Source organism: Mobula birostris, chromosome 9 (genome assembly GCF_030028105.1).
Source record: "Mobula birostris isolate sMobBir1 chromosome 9, sMobBir1.hap1, whole genome shotgun sequence".
Lineage (NCBI taxonomy): Eukaryota > Metazoa > Chordata > Chondrichthyes > Myliobatiformes > Myliobatidae > Mobula > Mobula birostris.
Genome location: NC_092378.1, coordinates 40,084,305 through 40,100,556, shown reverse-complemented (window position 1 = coordinate 40,100,556; position 16,252 = coordinate 40,084,305). Strand labels below are relative to the sequence as shown.

The window sequence follows — 16,252 nt, the reverse complement described above, 5'->3', positions numbered from 1 at the left end:
ACCAGACAAGATGAAGGAGAAACCTAAGGGATTCTAGCAATATGTTGAAAGCATAGGATGCAGGTGACAAAATTGATCCTCTGGAAGATCAGAATGATAATCTATGCATGGAGCCAAAAGAGATAAGGGAGATCTTAAATAACTTTTCTGCATCTGTATTTACTCAGGAGACTGACACAGAGTCTATAGCAATGAGGCAAACCAGCAGCAAGACATGGACCCTATACAGATTACATTGTAGGAGGTGTTTGCTGTCTTGAGGCAAATTAGGTTGGATAAATCCCCAGGGCCTGACAAGGTATTCCCTCGGATCCTGTAGGAGGCAAGTGCAGCAATTGCAGGGGCTCCAGCAGAGATACTTATATTGTTCTTAGTGACAGGTGGGCACTGGAGGATTGGAGGAGGGCTAATGTTGTTCCACTGTTTAAGAAAGGGTCTAAAAATATACCAGGAGTTTATTGGCCGGTGAGCCTGACATCTGTTGTGGGAAAGTTATTGGAAGGTATTCTAAGGAACCAGATAATATGTAAGTTTTTGTATATACAGGGAGTGATTAGGGATAATCAGCATGGCTTTGTGCATGGTAGATCATATCTAACCAATCCTATAAAGTTTTTGAGGAAGTTACCAGGAAAATTGATGAAGGCAAGGCAGTGGATGCTATCTTCATGGACTTTAACAAAGCATTTGACAAGGTCCCACACATGGGAGTTTTGTCAAGAAGGTTCAGTCACTTGGCATTTGAGGTGAGGTAGAAATTGTATTAGACATTGTTTTTGTGGGAGAAGCCAGTAGATGGTTGCCTCTCTAACTGGAGACCTGTGACTGGTGAAGTACCACAGGGATCCACTGTTAGTCATCTATATCAGTGATCTGTATGATAATGTGGTTAAAAGGATCAGCAAATTTGTGGATGACACCAAGATTGGGGGTGTGGTGAACAGCAAGGAGGACTATGAGACTTTGCAGTGGGATCTGGACCAGCTGGAAAAATGGGCTGAAAAATGGCAGATGGAATTTAATGCAGATAAATTTGAGATATTGCACTTTGCTGGGACCAACCAGGTTATGTCTTGCATGTGAACGGCAGGGCACTGAGGAGTGCGGTGGAACAAAGGGATCTGGGAATACAGATCCAGAATTCATTAAAAGTAATGGCACGGGTAGACATGGTTATAAAGAAAGCTTTGGCACACTGCCTTCATAAATCAAAGTATTGAGTGCAGGAGATAGGATGTTATGCTGAAGTTGTATAAGATGTTGGTGAGGCCTAATATGGAGTATTGTGTAGAGTTTTGGTCACTGACCCACAGGAAAGATGCCAATACAGTTGAAAGAGTGCAGAGAAAATTTACAAGGATGTTGTTAGGACTGGAGGACCTGAGTTATCAGGAAATATTAAATAGACAATGACTTTATTACTTGGACTGTAGAAGACAGAGGGAGGATTTAATAGAGATATACAAAATTAAGAGGGGTATAGAGTGGATAAATGCAAGCAGGCTTTTTTGACTGAGGTTGGGTGAGACTACAACTAGAGATCGTGGGTTAAGGGTGAAATATGATAAGTTTAAGGGAAACATGAAGGAAACCTCTTCACTCAGATGGTCATGAGAATGTGGATTTAGAGATGCATGGGAGCTCGATTTCCACGCTTAAGATAAGTTTGGATAGTAGGGATATGGAGGGCTATGGTCTGGGTGCAGTCAATGGGAGTAGAGAGTTTAAATAGTTTTGGCATGGACTAGATGGGCTGAAGGGCCTGTTACTGTGCTGTACTTTTCTATGACTGAATCTAATAAAAGCAGGAATATTGCTTTAAGCAATGGGGTGGGTGAGAGGGGATGGGTGTTGAATGTTAGAAGCACGGGTGTGCAGTGTTATTATAGAAGGCATAGGCATACTTATTGATGGTTAGGATGTAGGACTTGAAATTAAGATTTAACTTAAATTTGGCAGTTGTCATACTGAACACTGAGGCATAGGATTAAAACGAGCAAAGAAGCTAACATGTAGTGAGTGGTTAAACAAAAATGTATTTCTACTATATACTGGTGGCAGTATGTGAGCTTATACCTGTGTATGTTCAAGGATTATCTCCCACAAGTAATCTGAAATAATATAACTGTTGTATTCAAGAATTATCTGCACAGTGATCAGTGGCATGTATTGCAGTGAGAGAGAAGGAACAATCCGAGGTAACCCGTTTCACTCTTCCTGTCTTCCCTACACCTACATGGTAAAGTGAACAAATTACCAAACCGCAGACTTGTTTTTGCAGCAAAACAAATGTTGGAGCATTATATTTTTCGGAGATTGATTAGTGTTACTTCAGTCAGACAGACTTAGCACAATGTGAAATATATTTTACAATTGTGCAATTCTACAGTGCTATAATAAGGAACCGAGAAATTGCTTTCCCCCGGGAAATTAGTGAACAGGCATCCTAAATAGCAATGGTTAATTTTTAACTGCCTAAAGAATCGAGTTCTGTTATTTGTTGCTGAGCCAGCTGAAGGTGTGGTGTGTCTCAGAGATTAACTCATGGAGTACTATTTAAGCATTTGCAGAGCCATCAGGTTGGGGAAGTTGGAGTTGTCAATTCACCTTAAGCTATGAATTTTCCAAGGCATGCTTGGCAGTATCGGAATTTGATAATTATTGTACTCTGTCCATTGCTATTGCTGCCGCTGCCTCTCATCATCCAGACTAAAGTAAGGCATTTGGTGTCCATGTACTTACTGTCTCAATAGACTCGCATTGATTTTCGAACTTTGGGCTTATGCTATTTTAATTTTGTCTGCAATGTGTTGCATTGATATTTTTTCTACATAAAGCCCGCTAGTCAATAGACTACTTTCTCTGTTGGGAATTTATATAATTTACTTTAAAGTTCGTTTTTTTTCCCCTAATTTTGGCACCCTTTGCTCCCATCATATCCCCTGTTCCCGGTTTGAGAAAAATGTTTAAAGGAAGTTTTCTGCTGTCATGTCATTGGATTTAATGCAAATTTGCCTTAAGATTAAACCAATGAAATCAAAACCAAATGCTGTAGAAGGTATTGTTCTTTACTAGAATTTCTAATTTACTAATACATAAGTTTGAATTCAATAACAAATATTATATTGGAATTTGTATTAAAATGTATTTAATAAGTTTGAGAGGCATATTGCCAATAAGAATGTCTTTATTTGGTTGAGTTGTTTCTCTAATTGCCTTTGTGCTCTTTCACTGCAATCTGTCTCTTCTCAACAATTGCAATTTCTAAATGTTATTATACATTGAGTTTCATTCATCCTACCAGCTCAAAATCAATGTAAACTAGACGACTGATTCTTATCAAATGCTGCAAAATGTCAACTTTTGGGGTTGAGGTGTCAATATTGCCATCGGATTGTGGGTGACTGGAGTACTGGGTATTGGTAGCTGTTGTGTCTGTGTGCTGTGGTTGGGCTGGTAAATGTATACCACTCTTTAAGAAAGCTCTTTCAACTAGCAATATTCACAAAACCGAAGCATTTTTTGATTTGATGTGACACCAAGGAAAGTGTTTTGAAGCGAAGAATTTTGCATTCCAAGAAATTGATATTCAGTTGTTTTTTCAAGGGAGTCTTTCTTTATCCAAGGTTCTGAAGTTTTAATTAACTGCAAGATGAATGAAAACCAATTTATACAGCTTTGAATTCCTAATTCAGGGGATTATAACGATCAAGTAGACACTGACCCCATTTGCAACCAAAGAAAGCAGTCCTTTTTTGAACTGGTGGCTTAAAGTTTGGTACATTTTATATGTGTGCTGTCATTTAACCATGGATGAAGTGAATGTAGATATGGAACTACTATTGCTGGTATTAAAAGACGTTATATATAGACACAGGTAATTAAATTAAGTCCGGGTTATGGAGGGTAGTTTATTATAGCAAGAAGATGCGAAGAGATGAAACTCAGGCAGAGCCAGTCACTACCTGATATATTGGTAGTATTGATAGCAGTTTTGAACTGGTCCATGCTCCAGACAAAACTGTTTCAGAATTTGAAAGAAAAGTGGGTTAGTTTGGAAGAAGAAGAAACTGAAGGAAAGATGAAGTATTTATAATTCAGCAAACTTCAAGACCCAATCCAAATTTAAAAATTATTTGACTTTTATAATCTGGACATTTTGGAATAACATGAAAAGATACATTTGTTATTTAAGGAAATTTTCAAATTGTTACAAGGGGGCAATGGGAGCGGACCCAAATGAAAGATACAAACACTGAAGTACGGGGAACAGGACTAGGTTTATCGAGACAGCAAGGTGAGTCAGGAAGAAACAATGCTGGACATTGACACAGGCCCTGGACAAAACTAGGATTCAAGGCCTGGGCTAGGACTTGGGCTAGAAGCACGGGACCCGGATGTGGAACTAGGAACAAGGAGCCTGGACTAGGACTCCGAGCCAGAGACTGGACAGGGACCTGGAACCTAGGTCTTGACTCGGGCTTGGACCCCGGATCTAGGCGAGGACTGGATGTGGCTACAGGACTGGTCGTGGAAACCCTGCACAGGACAAGGCACATGGACAGGATAAGAACACAAAGCCTTGGCTTGGACAGGATGAGGGAACTCCAGGACTGGGCGAGGCTCTTGAACTAGATTTGGCTTGGCTTTTGGACTCCGCTTGGTTAGGCACTTGGAGCGCAGGGCCCGGACCCTTCCTTGGAGCGCGGGGCCCGGATGACTGCCAAGGAATCGGATGAGGACAATCGAGCACAGGACGAAGAATCTCCAGGACCGGCCTGGGCAAGGTACACCTGGGCTGGGCGAGAACACGAAGCCTTGACTTGGACAGGACTGGAACTTGGAAAACAGGAACACAGAGCTGGGACCCTCCTTGGGAACAGGACTTAGGGCCAGGGCTTTACATGCAGTCAGGACCCCTCTTTGGGAAGCACAGGACATAGGGCCAGGACTCGTATACAGAACATAGACACTAAACACGGGGACACAGAGAGAGATCCAAGCTCAACAATAGATAGTTCCTTCTCTTGGCGTGTCAAGGCTCCGGTCTCACTTCGGCAGTTGAACTTGACAAGGTTACAGGCAAAGATCTCAGGGGAAGAGAAGGAAACAATCCAGCAGGGAATCCTTGGTTTGAGAAGTATTTACGTACCAGCCCAAAACAAGAATCAGGTGCCTCAATTAAGGCACCCAATGGAACAAGGGAAAACAGGAAAAGCCGGAATAAGGAATCGATGGACTGGATCATGAACTGGAATACGGACTTCACAGACCAGACCATGACACAAATAGAAATGGAGTGAAATCTGAGCCTACCATATATGAACTTGCCTTCTCTCACTAAAATAATGAAAATGAATTTCAGTGAATGATTTAGGACCAGCTTTACATGTAAAAACTTTTGGTTTGCATTTGAGTATCAGGAATTTGTTTGCTGCTGATAGGCTGAAAGGACCTCAGCAAATTTAAGAAATCAAGAGTGCACAGAATTTCATGTGAGGTGGGGGGAGGAAGCTTAGTTTGAAAACAATTCTTGGAAAGTTAAACTCCAGAGAAGAAGGGGTTCTTTTGACCTTTACACACAAGATACTGGAGGAACTCAGCAAGCCAGGCAGCGTCTGTGGAAAAAATACAGTCGAGGTTTCAACTCGAAACATGGACTGTTTACTCTTTTCCATCGGTGCTGCCTGGCCTGCTGAGCTCCTCCAGTATTTTGTGTGTGTTGCTCGGATTACCAGCATCTGCAGATTTTCTCTTGTTTGCAATTCTTTTGACCTTACTGTGGGCAATGTTTAGATCCATTGAGGAAATGGCCAGTAACGGTAAGGAATAAGGAAAAAGTCTTCTTTATCTCCTTGTCTGCTTTGAATTTACAAGTGCAATTGTTTATTCTGTATTTACTTTCTCTTCTATTGAAAAGGAATCGGAATGTGCTTTTACGCTGCTTGTGGTGGCAATATATTGGTTAACAGAAGTGATGCCTCTTTCTGTAACGGCTTTACTCCCAGCTCTCATGTTTCCACTCTTTGGCATCATGAAATCCTCAGAAGTAAGTAATGGTACAACTTTCATGAAACTGAGCACTCTGCTAACAGTTTTTATTATTAAAAATTAGAGCTGTACAATTCATAGGGGAATGTTGGCAATATATCAGAATAACAAGGCACTTGGGTGCACTTCTCACCAAAGAATAAATCATCTTACTGCAAGATTGCCCCACATTTTGTAGTCAGGAGCAAAGGAACTGTGTTGTCTGTTAACTCTAAACAGTGCTCCCACAACTATTTAGTGTTGATTGTAGACTTCGTTATTTTGTATACAAGAAATCCTGCAGATACTGGAAGTCTTTAGCAATGCACATAAAATGCACATACAACCCTGCAGGTGCTGGAAGTCTTTGGCAATGCACATACAATGCTGGAGGGACTCAGAAGGGTAGGCAACATCTATGGAGGGAAACAAATGGTTGACATTTCATCATGACTGAATATGAAGCAGGCAGAAGATGGAATACGAAGGTGAAGGGAAGAGAAGGAGTACAAGCTGGCAGGTAATAGGTGAGACCAGCTGAGGGAGAAGGTAGGTTGGTAAGGGAGGGTAAATGATGTAAGAAGCTGGGAAGGGGTAGCTCTGTCTTCACCATCCCATCTGACTATTCCCTCTGTGAGGTGAAACATGCTGTCCTCAGCAAGAGCATTGGCTTTGTCCCCCTTTGTCCACACTGCATTTAAGTCTGTGCCTACCATAATGCCAAGGTCTTCTTCCATCACCTCTGTCTGAAAACCTACTTATTTGTCAATGATTTCTGCCTCCAACACCCCCCCGCCTCAAATGATGAACCCTTCTCCCATCTTGAACTCTCCTCTTCTTGGACATCCCACTCTGATCTTCTGCCCGCTTGTGGCTCTGTTGATATTTAACTGCTGACGATTTATCAACAGTGTCAACTTTTCCACTTCACTCACCTATTCCAACCTCACTGCCTCCTCTCTCTCTCCACACCAATCCTAACCTTACCACCAAATTCACAGATGAGGGGGGTGCTGAGGCAAGATGGCATCTCTCAGACATGTCCTCTTACTTACATCTTAAAAAGCACCCCACTAAGAAGCATCAGGCTATAACCTCCCACATCATCACCAACCTCATTGACTCTGGAGATGTCCTGTCCACTGCCACCAGCTTCATAGTTGCTTTACCCCGCACTGCTCACTCCTGCCTCCTGCTTAAGATCCACAGATCTGACTGTTCAGATAGGCCCATTGTTTCTGCTTGCTCCTGCTGAAATTGTGTCTGCATGTCTTAACTCAATTTTGGCTCCCTTGGTTCAGTCCCTGAACACTTCTATCCCACATCACAAAGTCCTTAAGCCTCTCCACTTCTTTCTGGACAAGAGGCCCAACCAGTTCCCTCCTCCATCTGGCAGAAATGGTTTTTACCCTCAACAATTTCTCTTTCAGCCCTTCCCGCTCTCTGTAAGCTAAAGGTGTAGTCATGGGCAGTCACACGGGCCTCAGCTATGCCTGCTTTTCATTGGCCATGTGGAACAATAGGAGGTCCAACCCTACACCAATAACACTCTCCAGCTCTGCTACATCGATGACTGCATTTGTGCTACTTCTTGCACCAAAGCTGAGCTCATCAATTTTCATCAATTTGGCCTCCAACATCCACCCTGCCCTCAAATTCCCTGACACCTCTCTCCCCCTTTCTGATCTCTCTGTCACTGTCTCCAGAGACAGACTGTAATCTTCTTACAAACCCACTGATTCTCTCTGTTATCTTGACTATACCTTTTCTCACCCTACTAATTGAACAAATGCTTTCCCCTTCTCTCAGTATCTCTGCCTCACCGCACCAGTTCCCAGGATGAGGTTTTCCATTTCCTAAGATGGGTTTTGCCATTGACCACATTTTGCATGTGAAGCTGCCCTCATCTGCATCTCCTCCATTTTCTTCACGTTACTCTCACCCCATATCAATGTGCATAGGGCTCTCCTTGTCCTTACCACCACATGGAATTCTGTAGCAAGTACATTATTTTCCACCAATTCTTTCCTCTCCACGGATGCTACCATTATGCACACCTTTTCCTACACATATCCCTCTCTACTTTGTGTAGGACTCGCTTTCTATGTGACTCCTTTGTCCACTCATTGCTCCCCACCAATCTGCCTCCTGGCACTTAATCCTGCAAACATAACAAGTGCGCCTCCTGCCCCTACACCTCCTCGTCCGTCACTATTCAGGGCCCCAGACAGTGCTTCCAGAGGTGATGCTCCACCTGCAAGTCTTTTGGGGTCATCGACTGCATGTGGTGTTCTGGCACCACCTCCTCCTCATTGATGAGACCCAGTGGAGATTGGGGGAATGGCAATCATTCTCCCCACCACAAAATGCAGGATCTCCTATTTCAATTCAACCTCGCATTCCCATACTGACATGTCTATCCATGGCTTCATCAATTGCCAAATTGGAGGAGCAACATTTATATTCCATCTGAATAGCCTCCAATCTGATGGCATGAAATATGATTTCTCTAAATTCTAGCAATTACTTTCCCCCATCCATTTTACCCTCCACAACTTCTGTTTTTTTTCCCCATTCACCATTCTGGTTACCATCTCTCTCCTTCTCTTCTCCTTCCTCCCTCTCATAACTCACCCATCACCTGTCTCTGGACACCACACGTCCTTCCCTTTATTCCACAGTCCACTTTCCTCTCCTTTTAGATTCTTTCTTCTTCAGACCTTTACTCATCCACCTATCACCTTCCAGCTTCTCACATCATTTCCCCGCTCCCTCATCCACCCACTCTCACACTTCTCACGCTCTTAAACTTTTCGACGATTTTAAGTTCCCTGGCTCCCACCGCTTTATTTTCACCAAGGATGTCCAGTCCCTATATACTTTCATCCCCCATCAGGAAGGTCTCAAAGCTCTACGCTTCTTTTTGGATTCCAGACCTAATCAGTTCCCCTCTACCACCACTCTGCTCTGTCTAGCGGATTTAGTCCTTACTCTTAATAATTTCTCCTTTGGCTCCTCCCACTTCCTCCAAACTAAAGGTGTAGCTATGGGCACCCGTATGGGTCCTAGCTATGTCTGCCTTTTTGTTGGGTTTGTGGAACAATCTATGTTCCGTGCCTATTCTGGTATCTGTCCCCCACTTTTCCTTCGCTACATCGACGACTGCATTGGCGCTGCTTCCTGAACGCATGCAGAACTCATTGACTTTATTAACTTTGCCTCCAACTTTCACCCTGCCCTCAAGTTTACCTGGTCCATTTCCGACACCTCCCTCCCCTTTCTAGATCTTGTCTCTGTCTCTGGAGACAGCTTATCCACTGATGTCTACTATAAGCCTACTGACTCTCACAGCTATCTGGACTATTCCTCTTCTCACCCTGTCTCTTGCAAAAACGCCATCCCCTTCTCGCAATTCCTCCGTCTCCGCCACATCTGCTCTCAGGATGAGGCTTTTCATTCTAGGATGAGGGAGATGTCTTCCTTTTTTTAAAGAAAGGGGCTTCCCTTCCTCCACTATCAACTCTGCTCTTAAACGCATCTCCCCCATTTCATGTACATCTGCTCTCACTCCATCCTCCCGCCACCCCACTAGGAATAGGGTTCCCCTGGTCCTCACCTACCACCCCACCAGCCTCTGGGTCCAACATATTATTCTCCGTAACTTCTGCCACCTCCAACGGGATCCCACCACTAAGCACGTCTTTCCCTCCCCGCCTCTCTCTGCATTCCGCAGGGATCGCTCCCTACGCAACTCCCTTGTCCATTCGTCCCCCCCATCCCTCCCCACTGATCTCCATCCTGGCACTTATCCGTGTAAGCGGAACAAGTGCTACACATGCCCTTACACCTCCTCCCTTACCACCATTCAGGGCCCCAAACAGTCCTTCCAGGTGAGGCAACACTTCACCTGTGAGTCGGCTGGGGTGATATACTGCGTCCGGTGCTCTCGACGTGGCCTTTTATATATTGGCGAGACCCGACGCAGACTGGGAGACCACTTTGCTGAACATCTACGCTCTGTCCGTCAGAGAAAGCAGGATCTCCCAGTGGCCACACATTTTAATTCCACATCCCATTCCCATTCTGACATGTCCATCCACGGCCTCCTCTACTGTGAAGATGAAGCCACACTCAGGTTGGAGGAACAACACCTTATATTCCGTCTGGGTAGCCTCCAACCTGATGGCATGAACATTGACTTCTCTAACTTCCGCTAATGCCCCACCTCCTCCTCGTACCCCATCTGTTACTTACTTTTATACACACATTCTTTCTCTCACTCTCCTTTTTCTCCCTCTGTCCCTCTGAATATACCCCTTGCCCATCCTTTTGGTCCCCCCCCCCCGCCTTGTCTTTCTTCCCGGACCTCCTGTCCCATGATCCTCTTGTATCCCTTTTGCCTATCACCTGTCCAGCTCTTGGCTCCATCCCTCCCCCTCCTGCCTTCTCCTATCATTTTGGATCTCCCCCTCCCCCTCCAACTTTCAAATCCCTTACTCACTCTTCCTTCAGTTAGTCCTGACGAAGGGTCTCGGCCTGAAACGTCAACTGCACCTCTTCCTACAGATGCTGCCTGGCCTGCTGCGTTCACCAGCAACTTTTATGTGTGTCACTCTCACATTCACCTGGTCTCACCTATCACCTGCCGCCTTGTATTCCTTCCTCTTCTCTCACTTTCTTATTCTGGCTTCTGGCACCTTCCTTTCCAGAGCTGATAAAGAGTCTCTGCCTGAAACGTCAACTGTTTATTCCCGCCATAGATGGTGCCTGACTGTTCCATGGGCATTTCTCACTTGCTATTATGTGACTTGATTTGGTGCCTTGTGTGGCATTACACATCTTTGCAGGCACAAGGCAGGTTGATCAGTCAGTCAGACTGACTGGTTTTATCAGGCACCTTAACAGGGTGAAAAAAACTGTTAATAATTTACATTTAACCATCTAACAGAAAGCAAAATTAAGTCAGGCTTGGATGTGAAAAAAGCAGAAACTTAAATGCTAACTAAAGAAAAAAAACAAGATTTCAAGATTTTAATAATCATTGATATTTAATGATCTGTGGGATTGCGACTCCACATTTTGAAACTTTGTTTCAGGGCAGTAGGGAGTGTTGATAAATATCTATGACTGCTGAAGCCATTACAACCTCTTACACTTCATTCAATAAGCACTAATGTGTTGAATGGTTTTTACATTGAGAATAGTGTTCCAAAGTTGAGGTTCATTTCATTCACTGTTAATTAGATGCTTAAAGGTTGCCTCTATATATACACACTGGAGGTAGAAGGTAACTTGCAAATTTGTTTTGTTTAGTTGTCCCTGCTCAGAAGGGTGGAAGCCACTTGTGGGCAACTTCACTGTCATTACTACAACTGTAAATTCTAACCCAACTATTTAATTAACTATTCAATAAACATTTTCAGGTTGCAACTGCCTACTTCAAAGATTTTCATGTTCTGTTAATCGGCATTATTTGCTTGGCTACTTCCATTGAAAAATGGAATCTACACAAGAGAATAGCCCTGAGGATGGTGATAGTGATGGGAGTCAATCCTGGACGGTAAACATTTCTACAGAAATTAACATAATAGCATTTTGACAAGTCGAATTTAATAAGAATAGTGTAACTGAACTTGAACCAGTTTATTATTAGTCCAAATTTTGAAATGCACTTTTCTGTGTGTTGTGCAAAAGAATTTAAGCAAAAACCTAAACATACAGCTCAGTACTTGCTGAAGGTAGGATTGTTTGTATTCATTACAAAATGGGAGAAAGTCACTTGGTCCTGCTTGTTCTTGAGAAGATTGTGTTGAACATTTGTGATTGTATTTCCATAGCAGAGCTATGGAACCTAAGGTAGGTTATGACCAACATTGCTAATTTTAGATGAATATTTCTGTAGAGCCTTTCTGGTTTTTGGTCACGATGTTCTGTGTTTCACAGGTTAATGATGGCGTTTATGCTCAGTTGTGTCTTCCTCTCAATGTGGCTCAGTAACACCTCCACAGCGGCCATGGTAATGCCAATAGTTGAGGCTCTTCTTCAGCAGATTATGAATGCAGAAGCAGCGGCTAATGTCACTCAGAATCCTTTGCCTGGATTCACCAACCAAGCTTTGGAACTGAATGGTAATACACAATGCGCAGACTCATTTTTGTGCTCAAACAACCTTATTTCCTTCAGTTATCTCGTTTTATTTACACTTCCTTTGCTACCTTTCAAACCAAAGAGGAGGGATCTGTAATGAAGAAGTTGGAAGAAAAGGAGGAAATAGTAAAGGAAGAGGAAAAAGAAGAAGTGAAACAAAAATACAAGCAAATGAATGGGTATGGGTAATGTAATTTTCAAAGACTATCACTGTGCTATGGACTATATTTGATGTGACACAGTTAATTTCCTTATTTGTAATGCAAGTTTTTTGGGTAACCCCAAGTGATTGTTAATGCAGTTCCAGTACTTTGAAAAGCATTTTAACTGAATTCTGAAGGTAATTTTGAATAGATGATTCAGCACCTCTAGCCTGTAAACTAGCTGCTAGAGCATTGTTTTTCAGTTAATTTATTACTGCTTTATGTTGTTTCTGAATAGCTTCACTCAGTTTAACCAAAGTGGTTTATAGAATGTGCTAGCAAAAAAGTGATTAAGTCTCTGATGTTTACCCCAGTCGATACTATTGCATGGGTAGGTAATTAGTTTGTTGAAATTGTTCAGCAGTTTCATTTTGTAATATGATTCTACTTTAGAGTGGATTCTTATCATTATGTTTGTCACTTTTGTTAATATATGACTGAAACTTTCCCTTTGGTACTGAAAGATAAGATCAATGTTGGACCCTTTGTTCAGTATTGGTGTACATAACATGAGTGTAGTACAATTGCTCCGATTGTGGTTCAGAATGTTCACTTATCATTAAATTCCTTCCCATTGAATTCACCTTTTGGTACCCAAGACAACACTGAATAACTAAAACAAAGTTTGTACTCTTTCTACTCAAGCAATACTTAACATAAAGAAACACACTAAAGTGACAATTTTTTTTCTAACTTTTTAAAGGTAGGACTTTTCTTTACAGTCAAATAAAATGCACAAAGTACTTAAATTTTGGGAGAATTAGACCAATATTTTATCTATGTCTTGACTTCCTGGCTTGGCTCCTCCAGGTGCATTGGAGATGTTCTATAATCCTTTGTGTGTCCAAATGTAATTGGACTTGATTGTATTGAATAAATGGAATTTATACAGAATATGAAAAATTAAGCCCAATGCAATACATGTTTTAAAGACAACACAGAAAGTTAAGTGCTTTCATTTCCTTTCTTTCTTTCCTAAGTAGCATTAGAGGTTTAAACCTACTCTTTCAAATCAGAGTCAAATTTGCTTGTATCATATTTATAAAACATAAATTAACATTTTTCCCATCCCACTTATTTTTGCCAGAAATGTTACAAGCATAAAATGTACCTTTTTTGAAATAACTTTTTCTCCCTCAAAGTAACTTTTACTTGCCAGAATTAACATTTTTCCTAGTTAAGGAACCACCATCTTGGATATTCATGGGGTTCTATGAACAACCAATAAGAATTTGGATTAAATCATATTTGATAAGTTTTTCCTCTAACAGGCTCAGCATGGACAAGTTCATGTTGATGACCTGTGATGCAAACCATTTTGAGAGGATAAGATAGGTTGTGCTAATTGAGTGCCTTCAATGCTGCTATGAGTGTTCACTATATCTGTCAATACTGCAAAACACAAGTGAGCTTACCTATTGCTATCCTTGTAAATTGATATCCTACATGATGTAGAGCATTGACACAGGAAAACAGCATCCATTATTAAGGACCCCCTTCAGGCAGGTCATGCTCTCTTCTCGCTGCTGCCATCAGGAAGAAGGTACAGGAGCCTCAGGACTCACACCATCAGGCTCAGGAACAATTATTAACCCTCAACCATCAGGCTCTTGTAGCAACGGGGAAAATTTCACTCACCCTCTAGGGTTATTTGAGAAACTGAGTATGGGAGTTGACATTGTGATGCACTTCCAAAATAAGAAACTTCCAAGTCAAGAAAAGTACACTCGAACTAGCAAAGACAAACAATTTTATAGTAATATTAGAAATAAGCAAAATAACGAATTAAGCGTAACTAAGCAAAGTTAGCAAAGCTATGTGGTCAACAAAAAGAAATATAATTCCCTGGTTGCTTCTAACTCTGAACAAGACTAAACCTAACTAACTAAGCCAAAGCATGAACTTGTAATTATAGACCTACCACATCTTACCACATGTGACAAATTACCATTAATAAACACACAGCACAAAATACAATACAGAGAGACAGAAAATACATACATGGCTCTTACATACCCCGTCACTGAACTGTTCCCACAATCTATGTACTCACTTTCAAGAACTCTTCATCTCATGTTCTTGATATTTATTGCTTATTTATTTATTATTATTTTTTTCTTTCTTTTTGTATTGGCACAGTTTGTTGTGTTTTGCAGACTGGTTGCTCACCCTGTTGGTGTGGTCTTTCATTGATTCTATTATGGTTATTGGATTTATTGAAAAAGAATCTCAGGGTTGTATATGGTGATTCTTATGCACTTTGATAACAAATTTACTTTGAACTTTGACAATATTATCACCCTGAATTTTATTTGTCATATAATATCATATTCAAAAGCAATGATCACAGTGAGGAGAAAATAGTTTGCAGTGGTTCATTGTAACTAATCTGCAAGCCAACCCATTAGCAGTTCATATTTTAAAATTCCCGTTTGACTTAATGGTTCAGGTTTTAGTTGCATTTCAGTTGCATGTCACAGAAAATTACAAGTGGAATTCACATTATGTTCTTTATATTTTGTTTTTAGTGTGAGCCATAAAGCAATACACTAAGAAAAAAATATGTAAAGGGACAAGATATTTGCATATTATAGCTTGACGATAATGCTTGCATTATCCCCTTTCATACAGTGGTGTAACTTTATTCAGAAGAAATGTGCATTATGAATATGAATATTACACTCTCAGGTTAGATAGCAATTTTTTTACAGTTACTGTTGCTTGCAAGTTTCTCAAAGAGCCCACTTGGGAGCTACATATTGTAAATTCATTGTTTGTTTTACCCATTGGCTGGGATTCAGACCCTAACCTCAAGTTATTGAGCAATATCTGTCAGAACAATCTGTCGTTTGAACTATCACATAAGTTTAAACAACTTTTTCAAAAGCTTTGCAGATAGGCAAAAAACATGAAATACTCGGCCCGAAACGTTGACTGTACCTCTTCCTATAGATGCTGCCTGGCCTGCTGCGTTCACCGGCATTTTTTGTGTGTGTTGCTTGAAATTCCAGCATCTGCAGATTTCCTCGTGTTAATGTGAAATATTTACTGAGTTTTCTCTCTCCTCCAATGCCATCTGACCTGCTGAACGTTTTTTGAATTCCCGATTTTGTTTTAAGCATTCTGCTAAAGTATATATTTGCATCAGATATCTTCTTAACAGTAAGGCCACAGTGCAGCAATGTCTCTTATCCCACTACGCTGAGCACTGGCGCTCCCCAAGGCTGCGTGCTCAGTCCGCTGCTGTTCACACTGCTGACGCATGACTGTGTCACAGGATCCAGCTCAAACAGTGTCATCAAGTTTGTGAATGACGCAGCAGTTGTTGGCCTTATCAAGAACAATGATGAGATGGAGTATAGAGAGGAAGTGGAGCGACTGGTGGATTGGTGTGAGAAGAACAACTTAAGCCCGAATATGGAGAAGACAAAGGAAATCATTGTGGACTTCAGGAAGGTGCAGATGGACCATCCATCTCTGCAAATACAAATTTCCTCTGTAGAGAGAGTTAAGTGCAGCAAGTTCCTGGGAGTTCACATCACAGATAACCTCACCTGGTCCCTCAATATCACCTCCCTGAACCAGAAGCAACTGCAGCACCTTCACTTCCTAAGAAGATTGAGGCAAGCAAGACTCCATCTCCCATCGTAAGTGTGTTTCACAGGAGCACCACTGAAAGCATCCTAACAAGTTGCATCTCCATCTGGTATTGGAGCAGTCGAGCATCGGACTAGTAGTCCCTACAAAGGACTGTGAGAACAGCTGAGAGGATCATAGGGGTCTCCCTACCATCCATCAGGGACATTTATCAGGAGTGTTACACACATAGGGCCCTTAATATTAGTAAGGCCCCCACCCATCCATCCAGCATC

At 41.8% G+C, this 16,252-nt stretch overlaps 1 protein-coding gene and 1 long non-coding RNA gene across 2 annotated transcripts in view; one reads left to right on the top strand and one right to left on the bottom strand.

The window, feature by feature from the left end:
* LOC140202706 (uncharacterized) overlaps window positions 1–16,252 on the bottom strand; it is a 171,682-nt gene that overhangs the window by 21,576 nt on the left and 133,854 nt on the right. The gene's annotated exons all lie outside the window — the stretch shown is intronic.
* The window catches only part of slc13a1 (solute carrier family 13 member 1), a 58,019-nt gene continuing 44,382 nt past the window's right edge, over window positions 2,616–16,252 (top strand). Inside the window, exons 1-5 of the mRNA XM_072267887.1 lie at window positions 2,616–2,714; window positions 5,921–6,049; window positions 11,454–11,590; window positions 11,974–12,158; window positions 12,260–12,362. Of these exons, the coding sequence (XP_072123988.1) occupies window positions 2,616–2,714; window positions 5,921–6,049; window positions 11,454–11,590; window positions 11,974–12,158; window positions 12,260–12,362 (653 nt within the window). The remainder of the gene's footprint in view (window positions 2,715–5,920; window positions 6,050–11,453; window positions 11,591–11,973; window positions 12,159–12,259; window positions 12,363–16,252) is intronic.